Here is a 22,419-nt window from a genome sequence, read left to right as displayed (position 1 = left end):
TGGTAAATTAATCCTATAAAAATAACCAGCCATATCTGGAAAAGATTTACTACTCTGAATCTTATTGCCTTCATAGAGACTGAGATTGGGCTTGAAGGTAAAAAAAAAGGAAAGATTACTGACATTTTTCTCACAGCAATAGAACCTAAGACAAATAACTTACAGTTGCTTTAAGAATACTGAGAAAAAAAAAAAAAAAAAAAAAAAAAAAAAAAAGAGGCGTGGCTTGAACGGTTGGTTGAATAAACAAATAGCTCCTTATATGCAAATATATTAAAAGAACTACTACTAAATATTTTAAAGAAACTAAAATATATATTGAAATATGACTTCAACTAAACAAAATAAAGCTGAACTGGGAGCTGGAACATCGGGGAGCAATAAGAGGTCGAAACCTGAGCCAGGTACACCCTCTAAAATCCCATTACCAACAGAAAAAAATCTGGATGTTATGGAAGAACTAAGACAAATAAAAGAAATTGTCTTAGACAGTAACAAAAAACTACAAAAAGCAATGGAAGATGCTGCAATCCTAACTAAAAGAGTAGACATTACAGAAAATAGAATTTCAACATTAGAAGATATTACAGAACAACTAAATACAGATATGAATCACAGCAAAATCATATGGAAAGAAATAACAGAGATAAAAAAAAATCTTGAAGACAGCCGGAATCGTGAAAGACGGAATAATTTAAGAATAATCGGATTACCTGAAGGAGTGGAAAAGAATGATCCGATTGCATTTCTTGAAAAATTTCTACCTAAAATACTACCACTGAAATTTAAAACGGAACTGGAAATTGAAAGAGCTCATAGGATTCCAACACAAAGAAACAACACTCAAACAGGTCCAAGAACTTTAATTTTCAAACTTTTAAGACATCAACAAGCAGTTGAAATATGCCAAATAGCCAAGGAAATCAAAAATCTTAAATGCCAAGATTCAAAAATACACATTGTCCCGGACTTTGCAAAAGAAACAGCAACAAAAAGAAAACAATTCTTAGACATGAGACCACAACTAAGATCTCTAGGAGCTAGATTTGGGCTCCTCTACCCGGCAACTATGAAGGTTACCATTGCTAACAAAACGCAAAACTTTACGGATCCAAAAAAACTACAGGAATATATAAATCAACTGGAGCAACCTATGACAATCTAAAGAACAATTAATGAATTCATACCAAATACTTTGACGGTTAAAGATAGTTCAGAACGGAAAGCAATGGAAAAAGAACACACAAGGATCGAATTAAAGACTTAAACAACTTGCAACATTCTCCATGGAAAATAAGAAAACTGAAAAATACAAAAATTCTAAAATTCTACTCAGAATAAATAGAATAAACTTACCGGGAGGAATGAAAATGAAATGAAACACATCTCCGAACTCAAATGATGACAAAGAAAATTTTTTCAACAAACTTAAAAATGTATTGATTGAAAAAGAAATTTTGAAAGTGGAGTAATAATAAGAAAGAGAAAATAATAAGAAGAAATGATTGGTTTCCTATATTTCTGGTTGAAGGTGGTACTTCGGGTTTAATTTTGCGTTTCGGATACATTAAAATACATTTCAAATACGAAATGTATGAATAGAATGTATCTGAGACGAAAAAATTACCTGGAAAAAAAAAAAAAAAGTTTTTAAATATATATATCTCAATATTTATGTTCTTTATTATTAAGTTGAATTTAATACCCACAATTATTCAACCTGGCAATCCTTTATGGGAGATAAAATGAGGGTTTTTGGCACAGGACTTTACTCTCGTCTGCACAGGCATTAGATATTTTAAAATCATAGATATCTAGAGAGTATATTATTGAGACAGAACTTATAAGAACTCTAATGGGAGTGTTAGCTTCTCTTAATTGACACTCTCTTGTGAATCATAAGAAAATAATGAGTATAAGAGATAGGGGATTCCTGTGCTGAAAACTCTTGTTACAGTTCTGAGGAAAGAGGCTAAATTGGACAGCTTTTTAAAGTAAAAATAATATACCACCTGAAAAGAAACGAATTGTAATGAAATGTTCTTAGACATAAGTGATTTAATATAATCATTCTTATGGATTTAAAGACATACAAATATAGAAAATAATCTTTCAATACATAAGAATGAAAAACTTTTTACTTATTCTTATAATTAATAATAAAATAAGAGAAAATATACAGAAATAGAGAAAAAATGTAGTACTTTAGATAATTATTAATAGCCTGTCGGAGTTATCTAAATCCAACCTCAACCTGCGTATCCAAGTTTTCGTAATTAATAAGGGGGGGAAGGGAGGGATAAAAGGGATGGGAGGGGATAAAAGAGAAATATATAAGGTAATCATGGGAATAAAGGAAAAAAGAGAAATGAAATACTTAAAACATTGGGAAAATATACATAATTTAATACCTAAGAATTTAAAAATAAATGGATATTAAAATTATGTCTTTAAATGTTAACGGTCTAAATCATATGATAAAAAGGAAAAAAACACTATCATTTTTAAAAAGGCAAGATGCGGATATATGCCTTATACAAGAGACCCACCTCTCATGTATAGAATCTAAAAAGCTAGAAGGAGGCTGGGTCAAACAGTGTTTTTTCTCACCAGCTATAGGGAAAAAGGCAGGTGTTGCTATTTTAATTAATAAAAAATGCTCTGCTTCATTTAAACTAAAAGCTTCAGATATTCATGGAAGATGGATAATGGTGGAAATGAATATGGGAAATACTACCATGACGTTAATTAATATATACGCCCCTAATTCGAACCAAAATGAATTCTTTAAAACTCTTCAACAACTGATCATACCACTGGCTACTTCAAATCTTATAGTAGCAGGGGACTTCAATGCTGTAATGGATCCTTTATTAGATAAAAACCCAGGTAGAGTTATGAAATCTATGGGACTAGATAATTTGATTCAATCTTGCGATTTAATAGATATATGGAGAATACTTCATTTTGATGGTCGGGAATTTTCTTTCTGTTCTCATGTTCACAATTCTTTTTCAAGAATAGATTATATCTTTACTTCAAAACATCTTGCACATCAAGTGACACAAGCAGCCATTGATCCAATTATTCTATCTGACCATGGTGGAGTATGGATCAAAATTAAAACTACAGATCAAAATAATAACAGACCAATTTGGAAAATGGATAGTACATTGTTGGTTGACAAAAATTTTTGTGAAAATCTTCTAACAAAAATGAAAGAATTTTTTCAAATAAATGATAATGATGATATTAACAGAGAAACTCTATGGGATGCCTTTAAGGCAACCATTAGAGGACAAATAATTTCTTATTCGGCTTTTCTAAAAAAACAAATCAAAAAACAATTTTTAATCTTAGAAAAAGAGATTAAAAATTTAGAATCAAAACTTATAGAAAAATGGGAATATTATATTCAACAAGAATTATTAAAATTAAAAGGTAAATATAATGAGATCTCATCTAAGATGATTAGGAAAGATTTATTTTCTCAACAAACATTGTACTATGGTAATTCAAACAAATCAGGAAGAATATTGGCAAACTATCTTAAAGCGAAAAAAAGAAAAACAAAATTAATAGCAATAAAAGATGAAAATGGAAATACAAATACACAAATTGAACCTATTTTAAAACAATTCTTAAAATTCTATAAATCTCTTTATTCTTCCGAAAATTATCTAAATAAAGAAAAAGATGGTTTTGAATTTTTAAAAATGTTAGAGGGTCCAAAAATTCCTGAACATATAAAACGAAGTTTGGAAGAACCAATATCACTAAAAGAATTAGGAACAGCTTTGAAGTCCCTTAGAGTTGGATCCGCTCCAGGTGGTGATGGATATACAGTGGAATTTTATAAAACATTTCAAAACTTTTTATTACCCTATTTATTAAATCTTTATCAATATCAACTCAATAAAGGTTGTATTAAAGGCACTATAGCAGAATCTTTGACTATTGTTTTGCCAAAGTCCAATAAAGATCCCACTTTGGTATCAAACTATAGACCAATATCTTTAATAAATGTAGATGGAAAATTATTAGCAAAAATACTTGCGCTAAGATTAGCTAAAGCTCTCCCCCATATAATAGGTATGCATCAAACAGGATTCGTTGCTCAAAGACATTCATCTCACAATACCAGATTAACATTCCATATGTTATATTTAACAAAGAAAATGAATGAACCTACTTTTGCAATTTCATTAGATGCAGAAAAGGCCTTTGATAGAGTAGAATGGCCTTTTATGTATCAAGCAATGGAATGGTTTGGTATAGGTCCTGGATTTATACAAATGATACAAACAATGTATAGCTCCCCTTCTGCTAGACTATATATTAATAATACGTTTTCAGAAAAATTTAATCTACAGAGAGGAGTTAGACAAGGATGTCCCTTATCCCCTTTGCTGTTTGATATTGTTTTAGAACCCTTAATATTAGCTATCCAACAAGCTAAGGAGATACAGGGTATACCTCATTCAGATAAAGAATATAAGATATCTGCTTACGCAGATGATTTATTACTATATCTGAAGAATCCAGAATCCACCATTCCACATCTACTTGAATTGATTGAGAAATTTGGAAAATTTTCAGGATATAAAATTAATTGGAATAAATCAGAAATTCTTCCACTAAATATACATTGTACAAAAGGTTTATTTGATACATTCCCTTTTGTTTGGAAAGAAGAATATATTAAATACCTTGGAATTTTGATAACAAAAACAGTAGATGAAACAATGAAAATTAATGAAAAATGCTTATTACAAAAAGTAATAGAAATGTGTGAGCAATGGAATCCTTTGCATTTATCTTGGTGGGGAAGAGTACAAACCGTAAAAATGATGATTTTACCGATAGTATGTTACCAAATGGGGATGATACCAGTTTTCTTTCAAGATTCGTTTTACACAAAAATAAATAGGACTTTGACAAAATTTATATGGCTTAATAAAAAACCAAGAATTGCTCTAGCGTCATTACAAAAACCAATTAAGGAGGGAGGGGTAAATTTTCCCAACTTTTATAGGTATCATCAAGCCTATATCTTACGTCATGGTATGTATTGGATCCTCCCAGAACCCACAGATAATATTCCAGACTGGTTTTGGCTAGAATGGAGGCTTATGTTTCCATTACGTCTTAATCATGTAATTAGTATCAAAATGCCAAGGTTATACAAAGATCATAAAATATTTATGGATACCTGGAAAACTCTAAATTACATAAGTAATCTTACTCAAATTCCAATTAGTAAATCAACCAACCAAACTATATGGCTAAACCCCAAGATCAAGGTTGGCGGTTTTAAAGTCATCTGGAAACATTGGATGATAGCAGGCATTCGCACTTTGGATGATGTAATTAAAAATGATAAATTGCTGGAGTTTTCACAATTGCAACAAAAATTTGGTCTCAATAAAACACAATATTTTAAATGGTTGCAATTGAAGCAATCTATTCAGAAAGGGTTCCCTGAATGGAAAGATCTCGCTAAATATCACAGTTTGGAATTCTTATGTTTCCAGATGGACTCAATAGGTCACAAAGCCGCACAGTGGTATAAATTAATATCCGGATATATAAATAAAAAACCAAAAAATGGTCTTAGAGACATTTGGAGCATTGAGATAAAACACCAAATTAGTGCATCTCAATGGCCACGACTTTGGTCTTGGAGGCTAAAATGTACGGTGTCAGCATCTATGAGACAAACTTGGTTTTTTCTTCTTCATAGAGCTTTTTGGACCCCTACTCGTTTACAAAAAATAGATAGTTCAAGATCTAATAGATGCTGGCACTGTCATATTGAAATTGGGACATTAGATCATCTTTTATTCTTTTGTCCATTTATCCTATCATTCTGGAAATCAATTTGGCCCCAAATTAACAGAATGTTAGAAAATCCAGTAGCCTTGACATATGATACTATATTATTTGGAACAACTATGAGAGCAAAAAGCCAAATTTCATCCAGTAATAACAAACTCTTATTTATTTTAACTGGAATTGCAATACAACAAATCACATTCAATTGGAAACAACATGATAGATTGAACTATATGTTCTGGTGGAATTCGGTATGCCACATATATAAAATGGAACTTGCTATTGCAACACACAAAGGATACATTAATAAATTTAAAAAAATATGGGGACCATTAACCGATTTTTGTAATGAAGGATAATTTTTCCCATAAATAACATTGGAAACATCTAAAGACCGTTAACATGATTTCTCTAATGAACTTTTCCCATGATAAGATAATTGTAAAGAGGGAAATGGGGTGGGCTTTTCAATTTTGATTATTACATACTAAATTAATATTTAAAGAATATACAATAAAATTGATTTATGTATTATTGGTTGGGAAGGAGGGTGGGACAAGGGATTTTTATATTAATGTTAAACTTGATATTAATATATGAGTTATTCAAGTGTGTATTTAAGTTTCTATTGAGTTTATTTGTAACACTTGTTGTAACACAAAAAAAAATGAATAAAGATTTAAAATAAAAAGAGTTATGGAAGAAGGGTTACAACATTAGATCAGAGAAGGTTTCCAAGAGAGAGAAAAGTAGGATCTGGGGTTAGGGAGGGGATGGTAAGAGGGGGGTTAAGCTTTATCATGGTATTGCTAGGCTGGCCCGCTTTGTGGGACGGCCTACTAAAGGCCCCGAGGCTGCCTCATGAAACCATGGCTAAACTACTGCTTAAGGGCAGCTGTGTGCCGAAGTTAAAAGCACACAGAGCTGCGGCTAGACTAAAGAGAGGAAACATTTGCTGGAGAGAGGAGAAGGGGTATTCCTGGACAGGGGAGGACGGAGGGGAAGGGGTACTGCTGGACAGGGGAGGAAGGAAACAGCTGGCAGGGAGATTAGAGGAGGAGAAGGAGTTAGGATGGAATGGAGAGATCAGATGAGGGAAAGGGGAGAAACAGAGGAATGAGAAAGTAGAGAAAGATTGATGTTGGGAACGGGGTCAGACGAGAAATAAGGAGAGAAGAACAAAGATGCTAGATGTGGTGTAGGAGAGATAAAAATGAAAGCAGAATGAATCATGTAAAAAGAAGAGAGGGGGCATAGGCTGGATGGAAAAGGGAGAGGGGCATAGAAAGAAGGCAGATACCATATGGAAGGGGGAGATGCTGCATTGAAGAGACAGAGGGCAGACGCTGGATGGAAGAGAGTGAAAAGACGATGAAAGCAGAAACCAGAGACGACAAAAGGTAGAAAAAAATAATTGTATTTCTATTTTGTGATTAGAATATATCAGATTTGAAATATGTATCCTGCTAGAGCTGGTGTTTGACATAACTGGGGGCTCTCTCTGACCAGGGGGCAGTTGTCCTAGTTGCATTTCCTTAACACTATTTCTGTCATGTGTGATTGCGGTATTCCGTTAGCATGATATTTCTGTGTACCATTCTGTCATAATTTGGCTTATTCAGTTTTCTTGATATGTGCCGGTAAGTTTGACATCGGTTCCAGGCAAGATGGTAGAAGCACTGATAAAGGACAGCATCTGTGAGCACATCGAAAAAAATGGGCTGATGAAAGCGAGCCAACATGGCTTCTGCAAGGGAAGATCGTGCCAAACAAACTTACTGCACTTCTTTGAGGGGGTAAACAGCCAGTTGGACAAAGGGGAACCTTTAGACATCATTTACCTTGACTTCCAAAAGGCCTTTGACAAGGTACCCCATGAGCGGCTGCTTAGGAAGCTGTGGAACCACGGGGTGGAAGGGGACGTATACAGATGGATCAAACACTGGTTGGCAGGCAGGAGACAGAGGGTTGGAGTGAAGGGTCACTACTCGGGCTGGAGGAAAGTCACGAGCGGAGTTCCGCAGGGGTCTGTACTTGGACCGCTGCTGTTCAATATATTTATAAATGACCTGGAAACGGGGACGAAATGTGAAGTTATAAAATTTGCGGACGACACTAAACTCTGTAGAAGGGTTAGAACTACGGAAGAGTGTGAGGATCTACAAAGGGACCTAAACAAACTGGAGGAGTGGGCGAATAAATGGCAGATGAAATTCAATGTAGGGAAATGCAAGGTCATGCATATAGGGAGAAAAAACCCGATGTTCAGCTACCAAATGGGGGGATTAGTATTAGAGGGAAGTAACCTTGAAAGAGATTTGGGTGTACTGGTGGATACAACAATGAAGTCAACGGCGCAATGCGCAGCAGCCGCGAAGAAGGCAAACAGAATGTTGGGTATTATTAAAAATGGTATTATGACCAGAACAAAAGAAGTCATCCTGCCGTTGTATCGGGCAATGGTGCGCCCGCACCTGGAGTACTGTGTTCAGTATTGGTCACCGTACCTCAAGAAGGATATGGCAATACTTGAGAGGGTCCAGAGGAGAGCGACACGAATGATTAAGGGCATGGAAAACCTTTCATACACTGAAAGACTGGAGAGGCTAGAGCTCTTCTCCTTGGAAAAGCGGAGACTCAGAGGAGACATGATAGAAACCTACAAGATCATGAAGGGCATAGAGAAAGTAGAGAGAGATAGATTCTTCAAAATTTCAAAACATAAAAGAACAAGAGGGCATTCGGAAAAATTGGTAGGGGATAGATTCTAGGAAGTTTTTCTTTACTCAACGGGTGGTGGATACCTGGAATGCGCTTCCAGAGGACGTAATAGGGCAGAGTACGGTAATGGGGTTTAAGAAAGGATTGGACAATTTTCTGTTGAAAAAGGGGATAGAGGGGTATAGATAGAGGATTGCTGCACAGGTCCTGGACCTGTTGGGCCGCCGCGTGAGCGGACTGCTGGGCGCGATGGACCTCGGGTCTGACCCAGCAGAGGCATTGCTTATGTTCTTATGTTGGGGAGGGAAGACAGGGGTTTTGTTGATCTTTGCTCTGTATTATTTGTATTTATAAAATGACAATTATACAGAATATTGTTTCTTTTCATACTTTAATAAAATACGTTCAATATAAAATCATAACTATTTGAGGCTTGTACAGATAGGATCAGATGATGTGCAGTCCCGAGCTCACGGGGACGGGGCGGAGATATTTTTTTAAAAAAATTTCAGTCTTAGTAGTTCGCCGGTCCACAAAATAATTATTTTATTTCTGCCGGTCCATAGGGGTAAAAAGGTTGAGGAACACTGGTCTACGACACCCAGATCCTTTTCTTGAGTGCTAACCCCCAACGTGGATCCTAGCATCCAGTAACTGTGATTTGGGTTATTCTTCCTAATATGCATCACTTTGCATTTGTCCACATTAATTTTCATCTACCCCTTGGATGCCGTCTTCCAATTTCCTAAGGTCTGCCTGCAATTAGGCAGGAAAGCGTGAAAAAAGACCATTCCATGCGCATCACACCACTCCTCAAATAGACGCCAAACCCTTACATAAACCCACCCATAGGGTGGAAAGCCTCTGGGACCCCAAGAGCGTTGAGAGCACTTTATATAAATACCCCTTCTCACCTAGGCGACCCCTTTCAAGAGCCAAGCCGTAAGATAAAAGGGACCCGGATAGAACATTGGAATAGGACCCTGAGTTAGAAGGTCGTCCAAGAGAGGAAGAGGATCCACCACCAGATGCCTCACCAGATCCGCATACCATGGTCGTCGAGGCCAATCCGGAGCCACCAGAACCATGAGGCCTGGATGGTGAATTATGCGGAGAAGAACTCTGCCCACTAATGGCCACGGAGGAAACACATACAACAGCCCATCTGTTGGCCATAGTTGAACCAGAGCATCCAGGCCCTTGGCCTGACCGTCTCTGCGATGACTGAAGAAGCGGGGCGTTTTGGTGTTGACACTTGTGGCCATCAGGTCTATGAGGGGCTGACCCCCAAGACTGCACTATCAACTGAAAGGCCACAGGGCTTAGACACCATTCTCCGGGATTTAGCACGTGACGACATAGGAAGTCCGCCTGAACATTCTCCACTCCTGCTATGTGGGATGCTGAGATCTCTTGAAGGTGTGACTCCGCCCAGCCCATGAGCAGAGTCGCCTCCTGCACCACCAAAGTACTCCTGGTGCCCCCTGATGATTGACATAGGTCACCTCCGTAGCATAGTCCGACAGAACCCTGACTGACTTGCCCATCAGAAAGGACTGGAAGGCTAGCAACGCCAGACGGATGGCTCTGGTCTCCAAAACACTGATCGACCAAGAAGCCTCCTCCGTGGACCAGGTGCCCTGAGCTGAGTGACCTAGACACTGAGCCCCCCAAGAAGACTGGCATCTATGAGCATCACTGTCCACTGCAGCTGTCCAGACTCGCCCCTTGTACAAGTTGGGGGGGGGGGGTCCTTAAGCCACCAGCACAAACTGCCCCAAGCTAAGCCCAGAAATGGAACAGGGTGATCCAGACTGTGTCTCTGAGGCGACCACCTCCGAAGAAGAGCATTCTGAAGAGGACGCATGTGGGCCCGCGACTACTTCACTACATCGAGGGAGGCCGCCATCGACCTCAAGACTTGGAGGAAATCCTGCGCCCAAGGACACTGGGACGCCATAAGCAGGCGAATTTGAGATTGCAATTTGCTCACCCAGGCTTCCGGAAGGAAGACCTTCCCCAAGGAGGTGTCAAACAGGACCCCAAGATATTCCAGGTGCTGAGATGGAGACAACCGGCTCTTTGCAAGGTTGACTACCCATCCCAGCGACTGCAGAAACTCCACCCCCTGAGCCGTGACCCAAGTGCTCTCCTGGAATGACTAGGCTCGAATCAACCAGTTGCCCAGCTACGGATGAATAAGAATGCCCTCTTTGCGCAATGCAGCTGCGACGACCACCATCACTTTGGTGAACGTCCATGGAGCCATGGCCAGACCAAAGGGAAGTGCACAGAACTGATAGTGTTGCCCAAGATAACAAAACGCAAGAAGTGATGATGGGATTTCCGAATAGGAATGTGTAAGTAGGCCTCAGTGAGATCGAGAGATGACAGAAACTCCTCCGGCTGAACAGCCTGAATCAGAGATCGCAGAGTTTCCATGCGGAAGGCAGGCACGTGAAGAACTCTATTGACCCCCTTCAAATCCAGGATGGGTCGAAAGGTCCCTTCTTTCTTTGGCACCACAAAGTAAATTGAGTACCAATCTGTGTTCCATTCCAGCAGGGGAACTGGAACCGCCACGTGAAGATCCAACAATCTCTGAAGGGTCTGGCGAAAGGCCTGCTGCTTCCATGCCACCTGCGAGAGAGAAGCGAGAAAATGGTCTGGCAAGGACCAGGCGAACTCAAAAGCATAGCCGTCCTGGAACACTTCCAGAACCCACTGATCGGATGTGATGTCTACCCACTGTGGATAAAAGTCTCTCAACCGGGCGCCCACTGGAACCAAGTGCAGAACGGGTGGCAGGGGACCCAGTGGGGGCACTACCTGCACCCCGGCGGGCCCCACAAAAGGACTGCATGCGCTGAAAGAACTTACCTCTTGAGAGCCCAGGAGACTGAAAAGAAGCAGCCCCTCGATTGGAGTGGAAACGGCAGAAATCACGCCCACGAGCAGTGCCACCTCGAGCCAGCGGCCTAGGCCTATCCTCAGGCAAACGAGGCGCTTTAGAATCAGAGAGAATCTGAACCAACTTGTCCAGGTCTTCACCAAACAAGATCCTATAAAAGGAAACTTCGTCAACTTAGCTTTGTACGCCAAATCCGCCGACCAAGCACAAAGCCACAAGGTGTGGCGTGCTGTCACTCCTAAGGCCAGAGACTGGGCAGAAGTTCGCAAGAGGTCATACATGGCATCCGAGAGATAAAAAGCACCCAATTCAATTTTTTGCAACTTCTTGTCTTAGCAAGTCCCAATTCTCAGATTTATCATCAACTACATGCTGGGCCCAACAAAAACATGCCCGAGCCACTAGCCCGCCACACATAACTGCCTGGACTGACACAGCTGTCACATGAAAACTCTGTTTCAAGGAGGGACTCCAACTTACGCTCCTCCGGGTCCTTCAAGGCCGCACCACCCTCAACAGGCACGGTATGCCGCTTAGAGATGGCCGAGACCACCGCATCTACTACAGGCAACTTCAGAGTATCCCTATCCCATTCCAGAATGGGATACAGGCGGGCCATGGAGCGCGCAAAGCAAAAAGGGGCTTCCGGCACCTGTCACTGTGCGAGCATGATGTCCCGAATATCCTGATGGTTAAGAAGAGAGTGGGAAGCAGAGCGAATCCTCTTAAGCAAGGGGTACACCATATGCAGGGGCTCTGACAAGGGGTCCTCAAAGTGCAAAACTGAGGAGACCTGAATGATTAACTCATGGAGCTCTTCCCGCTGAAAAATGCGCACCACAGAAGTATCTTTGCCGGCTAGGGGGTGTTCGAACCCCTCGCCAGTGGAATCCAGCCCTCAAAGAGGATCCTGGAATTCTCCCCAAGGGTCCAGGTCAATCACATCATGCTCCTCTGGGAAAAAATCCTCATCCCAAGAGAACCTCGGCATTTAGATGAGAAGATTAGAGGGAGGCAAACCACCGCTGTGTGGGGCCGCACCAGGGAAGACATCGAGAGTAAACCCCCCCTCCCCTGAGACCTCAGAGTGGACACGGAACCTCCTGCCGCCAGAACATAAGCTTTACAAAATACTAACATAAATTCAGGGGGAAAGACCCCCGGCGTCCCCAAGGGACTCCCTGGCCCAGCAGGGGACCCTGACATACCTTGCCCCTGTATTTTCAGAACAGGGGGAAGGTCACCTGAAGTAACTGAAATGAATGAGGAAGTTCCCGCCGAAATTGGACTGGAAACCGCCAAAATTGGAGCTCCTGCGGCCTGTCATGTCTGAAAAGCCTGGGACTTTCCCCGACGCTGAGGCCGAGGAATCGACAGATGCGAAAAGGGAATCCCCAGCCGATCCGGCGGTAAGGGAATCCTGTGCTCCCTGTCGGCAGCTGGGGAACCCTCCGTGTGGGCATCATGGGAAGCCCAGGCGTCCCCACGATCTGAAGCCGAACCGCGAAGCACATGTGGCGGGGTGCCCTGGCCGCCGGCATCCGCTGCCGACGAGGCTTCCCCATCGCTCTGGCCTAAACAACGCTTGCACAGGCCGGCCACGAGTACCTCGCGCCTGGAGCACAAGGAGCACTTTTTCCATTTTAAAGAGCTCATTGTGCTGAAAACCGCCCTAGCTGTATAGAAAGTGCTGGTTAGTTGAGAAAAACACAGAAAAAAAGGCAGTTATAAAAGGAAATGAGCCCTTTAGACGGCACACCTCAGGATTTTTTTGTTATTTCTTTTTACATAGTCAGAACAGACTCCACGGCTCTCAAAGCTGGAGGGCTCACCAACCGGGGGACCAGGCCGCCTGCTGAGGCCCACTACAAAAATATGGGGAGGTGGAGGAAGGTGGGGCAAGGGACCCAGCACGAGACTTGCCAGATTTAACACCCCCAAGGTCGGACGATCCTCAACAGAACCCGTCCAAGCTCTATCCGGTACAAAAAGGGGAACCAGAAGTCCACAAACAAAGTTCCAACAGTTCTAAGAGGGGAGCTGAAAAGCCTTACCACCTGCTACCGGAGATTAAGGAAAACTGGAGTAGCAAGAGGGGCATGCTATATTGATATACAAGTTTGATCTCAGTCTCCACCTGCTGGTAGCAGTGAGGCATATTACCCATTAGGAAGGACTATACCAGTCTGCCAAGCGATACAGAAACTATAGTTATCCGGCATCTACCAATCCCCATAGGTGCCAGATAACAAAGTCTACTTGGAGTAGCAAAATTTCATGCTGCCAATCTAGGGCAATCTGTGGCTTTCCCCACATCTATCTCAATAGCACGTTATGGACATATGTTCTTATACTCAAACTACACACTATCAAAACATATGTGCCTAGTTACAAAATAATGTTTAGGTGGAACAGTGGTATATACAAGTGTATGCACACACATATGTATGTTAATACTAAATAAATTAAACATTTATATATGTAACTGGCATTTAATTATCCCCTAGGAGTCACCACCACCCAAGAAGAGGTATCATTGTAGAAAATACATTGAAATCTTTCACTCAATGTGGGCAGCAGCTAAAAAGCAAACAGAATGTTAGGAATTATTAGGAAAGGAGAAGACAATAAAACTAAGAATATGACAATGCCTCTGTATCACTCCATGGTGCAACCAAATCTTGAGTATTGTGTGCGATTCTGGTTGCTTTATCTAAAAAAAGGTATTGCGGAATTAGAAAAGGTATAGAGAAAGGTGACCAAAATGATTAAGGGACTGTAAAGACTTTTATATGAGGTTAAGGCTCTTCTTCTTGGAGAAGAGAAAGCTGTGGAGAGATAGGATAGAGGTCTATAAAATCTTAAGTGGAGTGAACAGGTAAACAAGAATTGATTAGGTTTATTCAATCAAAAAGTAAGACCAAGGACTCACCATGAAGTTTCAAAGCAGTATATTGAAAGCAAAAAGAAGGAAGCATTTTTTTTCACTTAACTCATAATTAAAGTCTGGAATTCTGCTGGAGGACAGTAGAAACAATTATCTTAGCTGAGTTTAAAAAAAAAGGTTTGGAAAATTATTGGAGGAAAAGTCCATAAATCATTATTAAGGTAGACCTTGGGAAAGTCACTGCACACTAGAGCAGTGTTCTTCAACCACTGGTCTGTGGACAAGTACTGGTCCACAGAAATTTCCTGCCAGTCCACAGGGCTGGCACATGCATCAGGCCCAAAACAGTGTTCTTCAACCACCGGTCCATGGTGCGATCGATGTGGCGTTATCTTCGAGCCAACTCCTTCCTCACTGATTCAGTGCACAAAGCCACAAGAAGTGGCTCCTATGTGCATCCTGTGCCTGAACTGGAAGCCTTCTCTGATGTTGCAATGTCAGAGGGAAGGCTTCCAGATGAGGCGCGGAACGCGCAAGGAGCCGCTGCCCACAGCTTTGTGCACTGCATCAGTGAGGAAGAGGGAGCCGGCCTGAAGATAACACCGGGGGCGGCATAAAATGGCCAGGCGGGAGCAGGCCAGAAGGTAAGTCATAGTATGGAGGGAGGGAGACAACAAAGATAGGGGGAATGATTTTATTTTTGAATTTTGTGGTTGAATTATATCAATTTTGAGAATTTACATCTGCTGTCAGTGTGCTTTGTGTAGTTTAATTTTGTGGTTAACCATTATGTGTTGTTAATAAGATTATATTGTGTGTATCTATGAAAAAGGAATGGAAAAAATAGTGTTACAATTAGTATTATTATAGGGGCGGGGTCTGGGGTGGAGATTGGGTAAAGATGGGTGGGGTCTTGCCCACAACTTAGCCCAGTGTTCTTCAACCGCCAATCCATGGACCGATGCCGGTCCACAAAATAATTATTTTATTTCTGCCGGTCCATAGGTGTAAAAAGGTTGAAGAACACTGCACTAGAGAATAACACGTGGAAAAAATCTGTCCCTGTTACTGGACCACCATCACCTTCACCACCCCGTCACCGTCCCCACCATCCCCTTCACCGCCCCATCCCCGCAGCATCCACCCTTCCCTCTCGCCACCTCACTGCCCTTCGGCACCCCTCACGCTGTCCATGCATCTCCCTTCCTCCCCTTACCTTCTCGTCGCATTTTAAGGTTTCAGACTTGTTAAAAGCCGCCGGAGTGTTCTTGCAGTCGCATGCATGTGTGGGCGGAAGCTTCTCCTCTGATGCAACCAGAAGTTGCATCAGAGGAGAAGCTTCTGCCCACACACGCACGCAAGCTCCGGTGGCTTTCAACAAGTCTGAAACCTTAAAACATGCCGCGAAGATGAGGGAGAGAGATGTGGGTGGGTAGGTAGGAGGGAGGGAGGGGTCCGCGCGCGTTCCCTCCCTTAACTGCGGGAAGAAGGCCATTCACTACTCCACAGGGCGGTGGATGGCCTTGTACCCGTACCTGCAGTGCAGTCCCCCCCCTCCACCGTTTTGGCGGGATACCCGTAGCTAGCCGTGGAACATCCACTGTGTCATTCTCTACTGCTTACCCTAGGGCAGTGGTAAGCAAACTCATTAGTCAAAAGAGCCAAAGATCAGCAGTACAACGATTAAGATTTCTTTTCAGAGCCATACCCCGTACTCGTTTGCGCTACGACGGCTACGTCAACCCAACTGATACCCTGCTCGCCCGCACGTAGTCGAAATCGATTCGTGGCAGAGCCTAGAGAATGACACAGGAAAAAATTTGTCTCCGTCCCCATCCCATCCCTGCAAGCTCGGTCCCCGTCAACCATCTGATTCCATTCACAGAAGCCTCAAATAGTTTTATACTGAACTTATTATATTAAAGTATAAAAAGAAACAATATTCTGTACAATTGTCAATTTATAAATCAGCGTCTTCTCCCCACTCTCTCTTTCCCATTTCCCTTCAGCGTCCTCAGCCCACTCTCTCTCCACTTCCCTTCAGTGCACGCACATAAAAACAAGTAAGCAATTTTATATCATATTCATTCTATTCATTCATAGAAATTAAAGTCTAAATAATGCCAGTCACATAACAAAACATGATTTTACAAAAATAATTCCCTGCACAGTCAAACCTGCAAGGATTACTAGATGTCTTTCAGCAGCTCCCCACCCTCCCTCCCTCCCTCCCCCTTACCTTCATGGCCAAGTCAAAATGATCTACCAACAAATTTTAAAAAACACAAAAGCACACTGTAAGCAGAGAAAATGTTAATTATCATTTATATTCCGTAGGTTTTCAAAGAGGTCAAAGCAGATGACTTTATGCAATGTCACCTCAGTAACAACTATACAAAAATAGACAAATATACCCCCTCCCTTTTTACTAAACCACGATAGCGGTTTTTAGCGCAGAGAGCTGCGCTGAATGCCCTGTGTTGCTCTCGATGCTCATAAGCTCCCTGCGCTAAAAATCACTATTGTGGTTTAGTAAAAGGGGGTCATAGTGCAAAATATAGACAGCGGATATAAATTCTCAAAACGGACATATTTTGATCACTAAATTGAAAATAAAATCATTTTTCCTACCTTTGTTGTCTGGTAATTTCATCAGTCTCTGGTTGCACTTTCTTGTTCTGACTGTGCATCCAATATTTCTTCCCTTCTTTCAGCCTCCTGTAAGCTTCCTCTCCTCCAGACCTCATTCCCTCCCCCAACTTTTACTTTCTTCCACCCTGCCCCCTTCTTTCTTTCTCTCTCCATGCCCCCTTTCTGTTTGTCTCCCGTCTTTCTTTCTTTCTGTCTCCCTGCCACCCCTTTCTTTCTTTCTCCATGCCCTCCCCCAAGCCACTGCCATTGGAGAACAGGCTGCCACCACTGCCAGGGAATAGGCTGCCGCCATCGGGGAACAAGCCACCGCCGAATTCTGAGCTCTCCTGCTTCCCTTTCCTGTAAAGAGGATGCTGAAGTGCCGGCCTGACCACCCTTCCCCACCCGACGTAAATTCTAACGTCGGAGAGGAAGTTCCAGGCTAGCCAGGCAGCGATTGGCTGGCCCAGAACTTCCTCTCCGACATTAGAATTGATGTCGGGTGGCAAAGGTTGGTTGGCCTGGTGCTTCAGCATCCTCTTTACAGGGAAGGGAAGCAGGTTGAGCAGGATGAGCCGCACTCAAGTGGCTAAAGAGCCGCATGTGGCTCGCGAGCCACAGTTTGCCGACCACTGTCCTAGGGATAAGAAGCATGGAATTTTGGTAATTTTTTGGATCCTGCCAGGTAAATGTAGCCTAGATTGGCCACCGCTGGAAATAAGATACTGGGCTAGATAGATTGTTGATCTAACCCAGTATGGCAATTCTTATGTTCAACAAATTAATCTCATGGTTTCCTAAACTAAAATCTGAATTGAGCATATTACTTACAACAAATCCTCTTTTGATATTGTTCAATTACTTTAAGTAGTTCCATGCATGTTCTCTGGATTGAATGAAATAGCTGAAATTAAATAAAAAAGGAAAATTATTCCAGAAATATCTAAGAAAAAAAGATGGAAAAATATTTAGCACCGTAACTTGAAACTTCAGCAATTCAATTAATCATAAGCAATATTTTATGAGAAAAATTGCAAAATTTATGTAAGCATGAATTAATTTGGTGTCTTTTGTAGTAAATAGATGTGTCATTCTGGACAGTAGGGTATTCTCCCCATACACACAAGCCAAGCAGAAGGGATCTACTCCAGTTTTTTCAATTCCTCTGCCTCCTTCAGAGGGCTCTGCTACCCCCTTCAGTTTGTATCAAAGCAGGCGATAGCCCAGTGTCTCTCAAACTGTGTGCCACAGCACAGTGGTGTGTCCCAAAGAGATTATGGGTGTGCCACAAGAGATTCCAGAATTATAAGTAAGATTGTCAAGTGATTTGTTAAAAATTTTTCTGATTGATTATTATACACTTGTTGTAAGATTTGAAAATGAATAAAGATTTTTTAAAAAAAAAGAGATTCCAGAATTTTACTTTATTTTTAATAATTTCCTTCACTGTTTTTGATTAAAAATCAATAAAGAATTAAAAAAAAAAAATAATAATTTCCTTCATAAATACTCATACATACTAGAAAGCACAGTTACTTACCTTAACAGGTGTTATCCAGGGACAGCAGGCAGCTATTCTTACATTACATTACATTAGTGACTTCTATTCCGCCTGTACCTTGCAGTTCTAGGCAGATTACAAAAGAGCTAACTGGACATTTCCAGGAAAGTTACAATTTTGAGTTACAAAAGAGATGAGATAGCTGGATATTTCCAGGAGATATTGCAAATTAGATAACAAGTAAGACAACTGGTTATTTCTAGGCAATATTACAAATAAAATAACAGATAAGATAACAAATAAGATAGCTGGACATTTCCAGGAGCATTACATTTTAGGGTATTGTATTCTTGGTTGATATTTTGGGGTGGAAAAGAATACCAGAGGAGCGGTGGAATTGAGAGGTTTTTTTATCAGGGAGGGGAGGGAAGATGGGTGGAGTTAAGGTGACCGGATATATTTTTTGAATAGCAGAGTTTTGATTTCTTTTCGGAATGTTTTGAGGTCGTACGTTGTGGTTAGCAGGTTGGAGATGGAGTGGTCGAGTTTTTCTGCTTGCGTTGCAAGTAGGTTGTCAAACATCTTCTTGCGTTGAGTTCCTTTGAGTGGAGGGTAGGTAAATGGAGTCAGGGATCTTCTTTGTCACATATGGGTGACGTCACCGATGGAGCCCGGATGCGGATGCCTCACAAGCAGACTTGTTTGAAGAAACTCGAAGTTTCGAGTTGCCCGCACCTCGCATGTGCGAGTGCCTTCCCGCCAAGCACAGGGCGCGTCTCCTCAGTTCAGACAGCTGGCAAAGAAGCCAACCAGGGAAGGTGGGTGGGTTGTGAGAATAGCTGCCTGCTGTCCTTGGATAACACCTGTTACGGTAAGTAACTGTGCTTTATCCCAGGACAAGCAGGCAGTTATTCTCATATGGTTGACCTCCAAGCTAACCAGAATGGGATGGTGGGAGTGTTGGCAATTTAGGAGAACAAATTTTATAATACTGTTTGGCCAAACTGTCCATCCCGTCTGGAGAAAGTATCCAGACAATAGTGAGAAGTGAAGGTATGAACCGAGGACCAAGTAGCAGCTCTACAAATTTCCTCAATAGGTGTAGATCTGAGGAAAGCTACTGAGGCTGCCATAGCTCTAACTTTATGGGCTGTGACTTTACTGTGAAGGGGTAATCCAGCCTGGGCATAGCAGAAAAATACAAGCCGCCATCCAGTTGGAGATGGCACGCTTAAAAATAGGATGGCCCAACTTATTTGGATCGAAAGAAACAAAAAGTTGAGGAGCAGTTCTGTGTGGTTTGGTGCGTTCTAAGTAGAAGGCCAAAGCACGTTTACAATCCAGAGTATGAAGAGCAGATTCTCCAGGATGAGAATGAGGCTTGGGAAAAAACACTGGAAGAACAATGGATTGGTTGAGATGAGACCACTTTAGGGAGGAATTTAGGATGAGTACGAAGAACCACCTTGTCATGATTGAACACAGTGAATGGTGGGTCAGCAACTAAAGCTTGCAGCTCACTGACTTGTCGAGCAGAAGTGAGGGCTATGAGAAACACCACTTTCCAAATGAGATACTTCAGATGAGCCTTATCAATTGGTTCAAATGGAGGCTTCATGAGTTGAGTAAGGACAACATTGAGGTCCCAAACCACAGGAGGCGGTTTGAGAGGAGGTTTAACATTGAAGAGTCCTTTCATTAATTTGGAAACCACCGGATGAGCAGAGAGGGGTTTCCCTTCAATAGGCTGATGGAAAGCCGCAATAGCACTTAGATGGACTCGGATAGATGTAGACTTGAGGTCAGAATTGGATAAGTGCAAAAGGTAGTCCAAAACAGAAGATAAGGAGGAATGCTGAGGCTCCTTATGATGAGAAAAACACCACGAAGAAAATCTAGTTCACTTTTGGTGATAGCATTGTCTAGTGGTAGGCTTCCTAGAAGCTTCTAAAACATCTCTTACAGATTGAGAAAACTGAAGAGGAGTTATGTTGAAAGGTACCAAGCTGTCAGGTGTAGAGACTGCAGGTTGGGATGAAGCAGAGATCCTTGACTCTGTGTAAGCAGAGAAGGAAAAACTGGTAGAAAGTACGACTCCCTGGTGCTGAGTTGAAGTAGAAGGGAGTACCAAGGTTGTCTTGGCCACCGAAGAGCGATTAGAATCATGATGGCATGATCGTTCTTCAACTTGACCAGAGTCTTGAGAATGAGAGGAAATGGAGGGAATGCGTAGAGGAAGAGATTCTTCCATTCCAGAAGAAAAGTATCTGCCTTGAGGTGGTGAGGAGAATATATCCTGGAGCAGAACTGAGGCAGTTTGAAGTTGTAGGGAGCCGCAAAGAGGTCTATCTGAGGGGTTCCCCACTGTGAAAAAATGTGACAAAGAGGCGAGGAATGGAGTGTCCATTCGTGAAGTTGCAGAAGACGACTCAAGTTATCCGCCAAGCAATTCTTCGCCCTTTGAATGTAGACAGCTTTGAGGAAGGTATTGTGGCGGATTGCCCAGTCCCTAACCTTCAGAGCTTCTTGACAAAGGGAGGCAGATCCCGTCTCTCCCTGTTTCTTGACATAATACATGGCGACTTCGGTGTCCGTCCGGATGAGGACTACCTGGTCGTGAAAAAGATGTTGAAAAGCGTTGAGAGCCTTGAAAATTGCTGAGTTCCAACAGATTTAGGTGACATTGACGAGCCGTACTGGTCCAGTGGTCTTGAGTACGCAGACCATCGAGATGAACGCCCCAAGCGTAGGTCGAAGATTCTGTCGTGAGGACCTTCTGATGAGGGGGCGTTTGAAAAAGCAAGCCTCTGGAAAGATTGGAAGAGAGCATCCACCAACGGAGAGACTTCAAGGAAGGAGCGACTAAAATGTGTCGAGAAGGAGGGTCGTAAACTTGCGTCCATTGAGATGCCAGCGTCCACTGAGGAATTCTGAGGTGAAGTCTGGCAAAGGAGTCACGTGTACTGTGGAAGCCATGTGACCCAGAAGTTAACATCCATAAAGGGAGCACAACTCAAACAAATGGTATTGGAGCCCACTAGGGCCCAGGCGATCCTGGACTTGGTACTCACCAACGGGGATAACGTCTCGAAGGTCTCAGTAGGAGATACGCTAGCCTCCAGCGACCACAACATGGTGTGTTCTACCTCAGGAAAGGTTTCCCTAGATCAAGCACGAAAACAAAAGTACTCAACTTCCGAGGCACTGACTTCGAACACATGGGAGATTTCGTCCACCGGACACTGCAGAACCAAGCTACGACCGATGATGTGGAAGCTATGTGGTCATCCCTGAAATCTACCATACATGAGGCGACAAGCATCTACATTAAATCGGTACACAAACGGCGGAGAAACAACAAACCCCAATGGTACTCCGCAGAAATCTCCCACCTCGTCAAAGAGAAGAAAAAAGCATTTATTTCCTACAAACAAACGGAGAATAGGGAAGCTAAACTAGAACATAGGGCGAGGTCTACAGCGGTCAAAACGGCAGTCAAGGAGGACAAACTTCGAGTGGAAGAGACTCTGGCAAAGAACATGAAGAAGGGGGACAAATCCTTCTTCAGGTATATTAGTGATAGGAAAAAGAACACAGACGGGTTAGTACGCCTTAGAAAACCAGATGGGAACTACGCAGAATCGGACCCCGATAAAGCAGAACTACTGAATGAATACTTCTGCTCGGTCTTCACCTGCGAGGCACCGGGGCATGGTCCGCAGTTGCAGGCAAGGGCCAGCGTGGATGACCCGTTTCAGAATTTCGAGTTCACACCTGGCGACGTCTACCACGAACTGGCGAAACTCAAGGTGAACAAAGCCATGGGACCAGACAATCTACACCCCAGGGTGCTCAGTGAGCTGCGTGATGTCCTGGCAGAACTGCTATCAGGACTCTTCAATCTCTCCCTAGGTTCGGGGAGAGTCCCCATAG

The 22,419-nt window shown here is 42.2% G+C and overlaps 1 protein-coding gene across 6 annotated transcripts in view; it reads right to left on the bottom strand.

Moving 5' to 3' along the window:
- ICA1 (islet cell autoantigen 1) overlaps positions 1-22,419 on the bottom strand; it is a 311,620-nt gene that overhangs the window by 204,978 nt on the left and 84,223 nt on the right. For all 6 annotated transcript variants that reach the window (XM_033931013.1, XM_033931014.1, XM_033931016.1 and 3 more), the window contains exon 4: positions 17,817-17,889. In XM_033931013.1, the coding sequence (XP_033786904.1) occupies positions 17,817-17,889 (73 nt within the window). The remainder of the gene's footprint in view (positions 1-17,816; positions 17,890-22,419) is intronic.

This window comes from Geotrypetes seraphini, chromosome 2 (assembly GCF_902459505.1).
Source record: "Geotrypetes seraphini chromosome 2, aGeoSer1.1, whole genome shotgun sequence".
NCBI classification, from domain to species: domain Eukaryota; kingdom Metazoa; phylum Chordata; class Amphibia; order Gymnophiona; family Dermophiidae; genus Geotrypetes; species Geotrypetes seraphini.
Note: the sequence above shows the minus strand (reverse complement) of the source record. Positions and strands in the feature narration are given on the sequence as shown.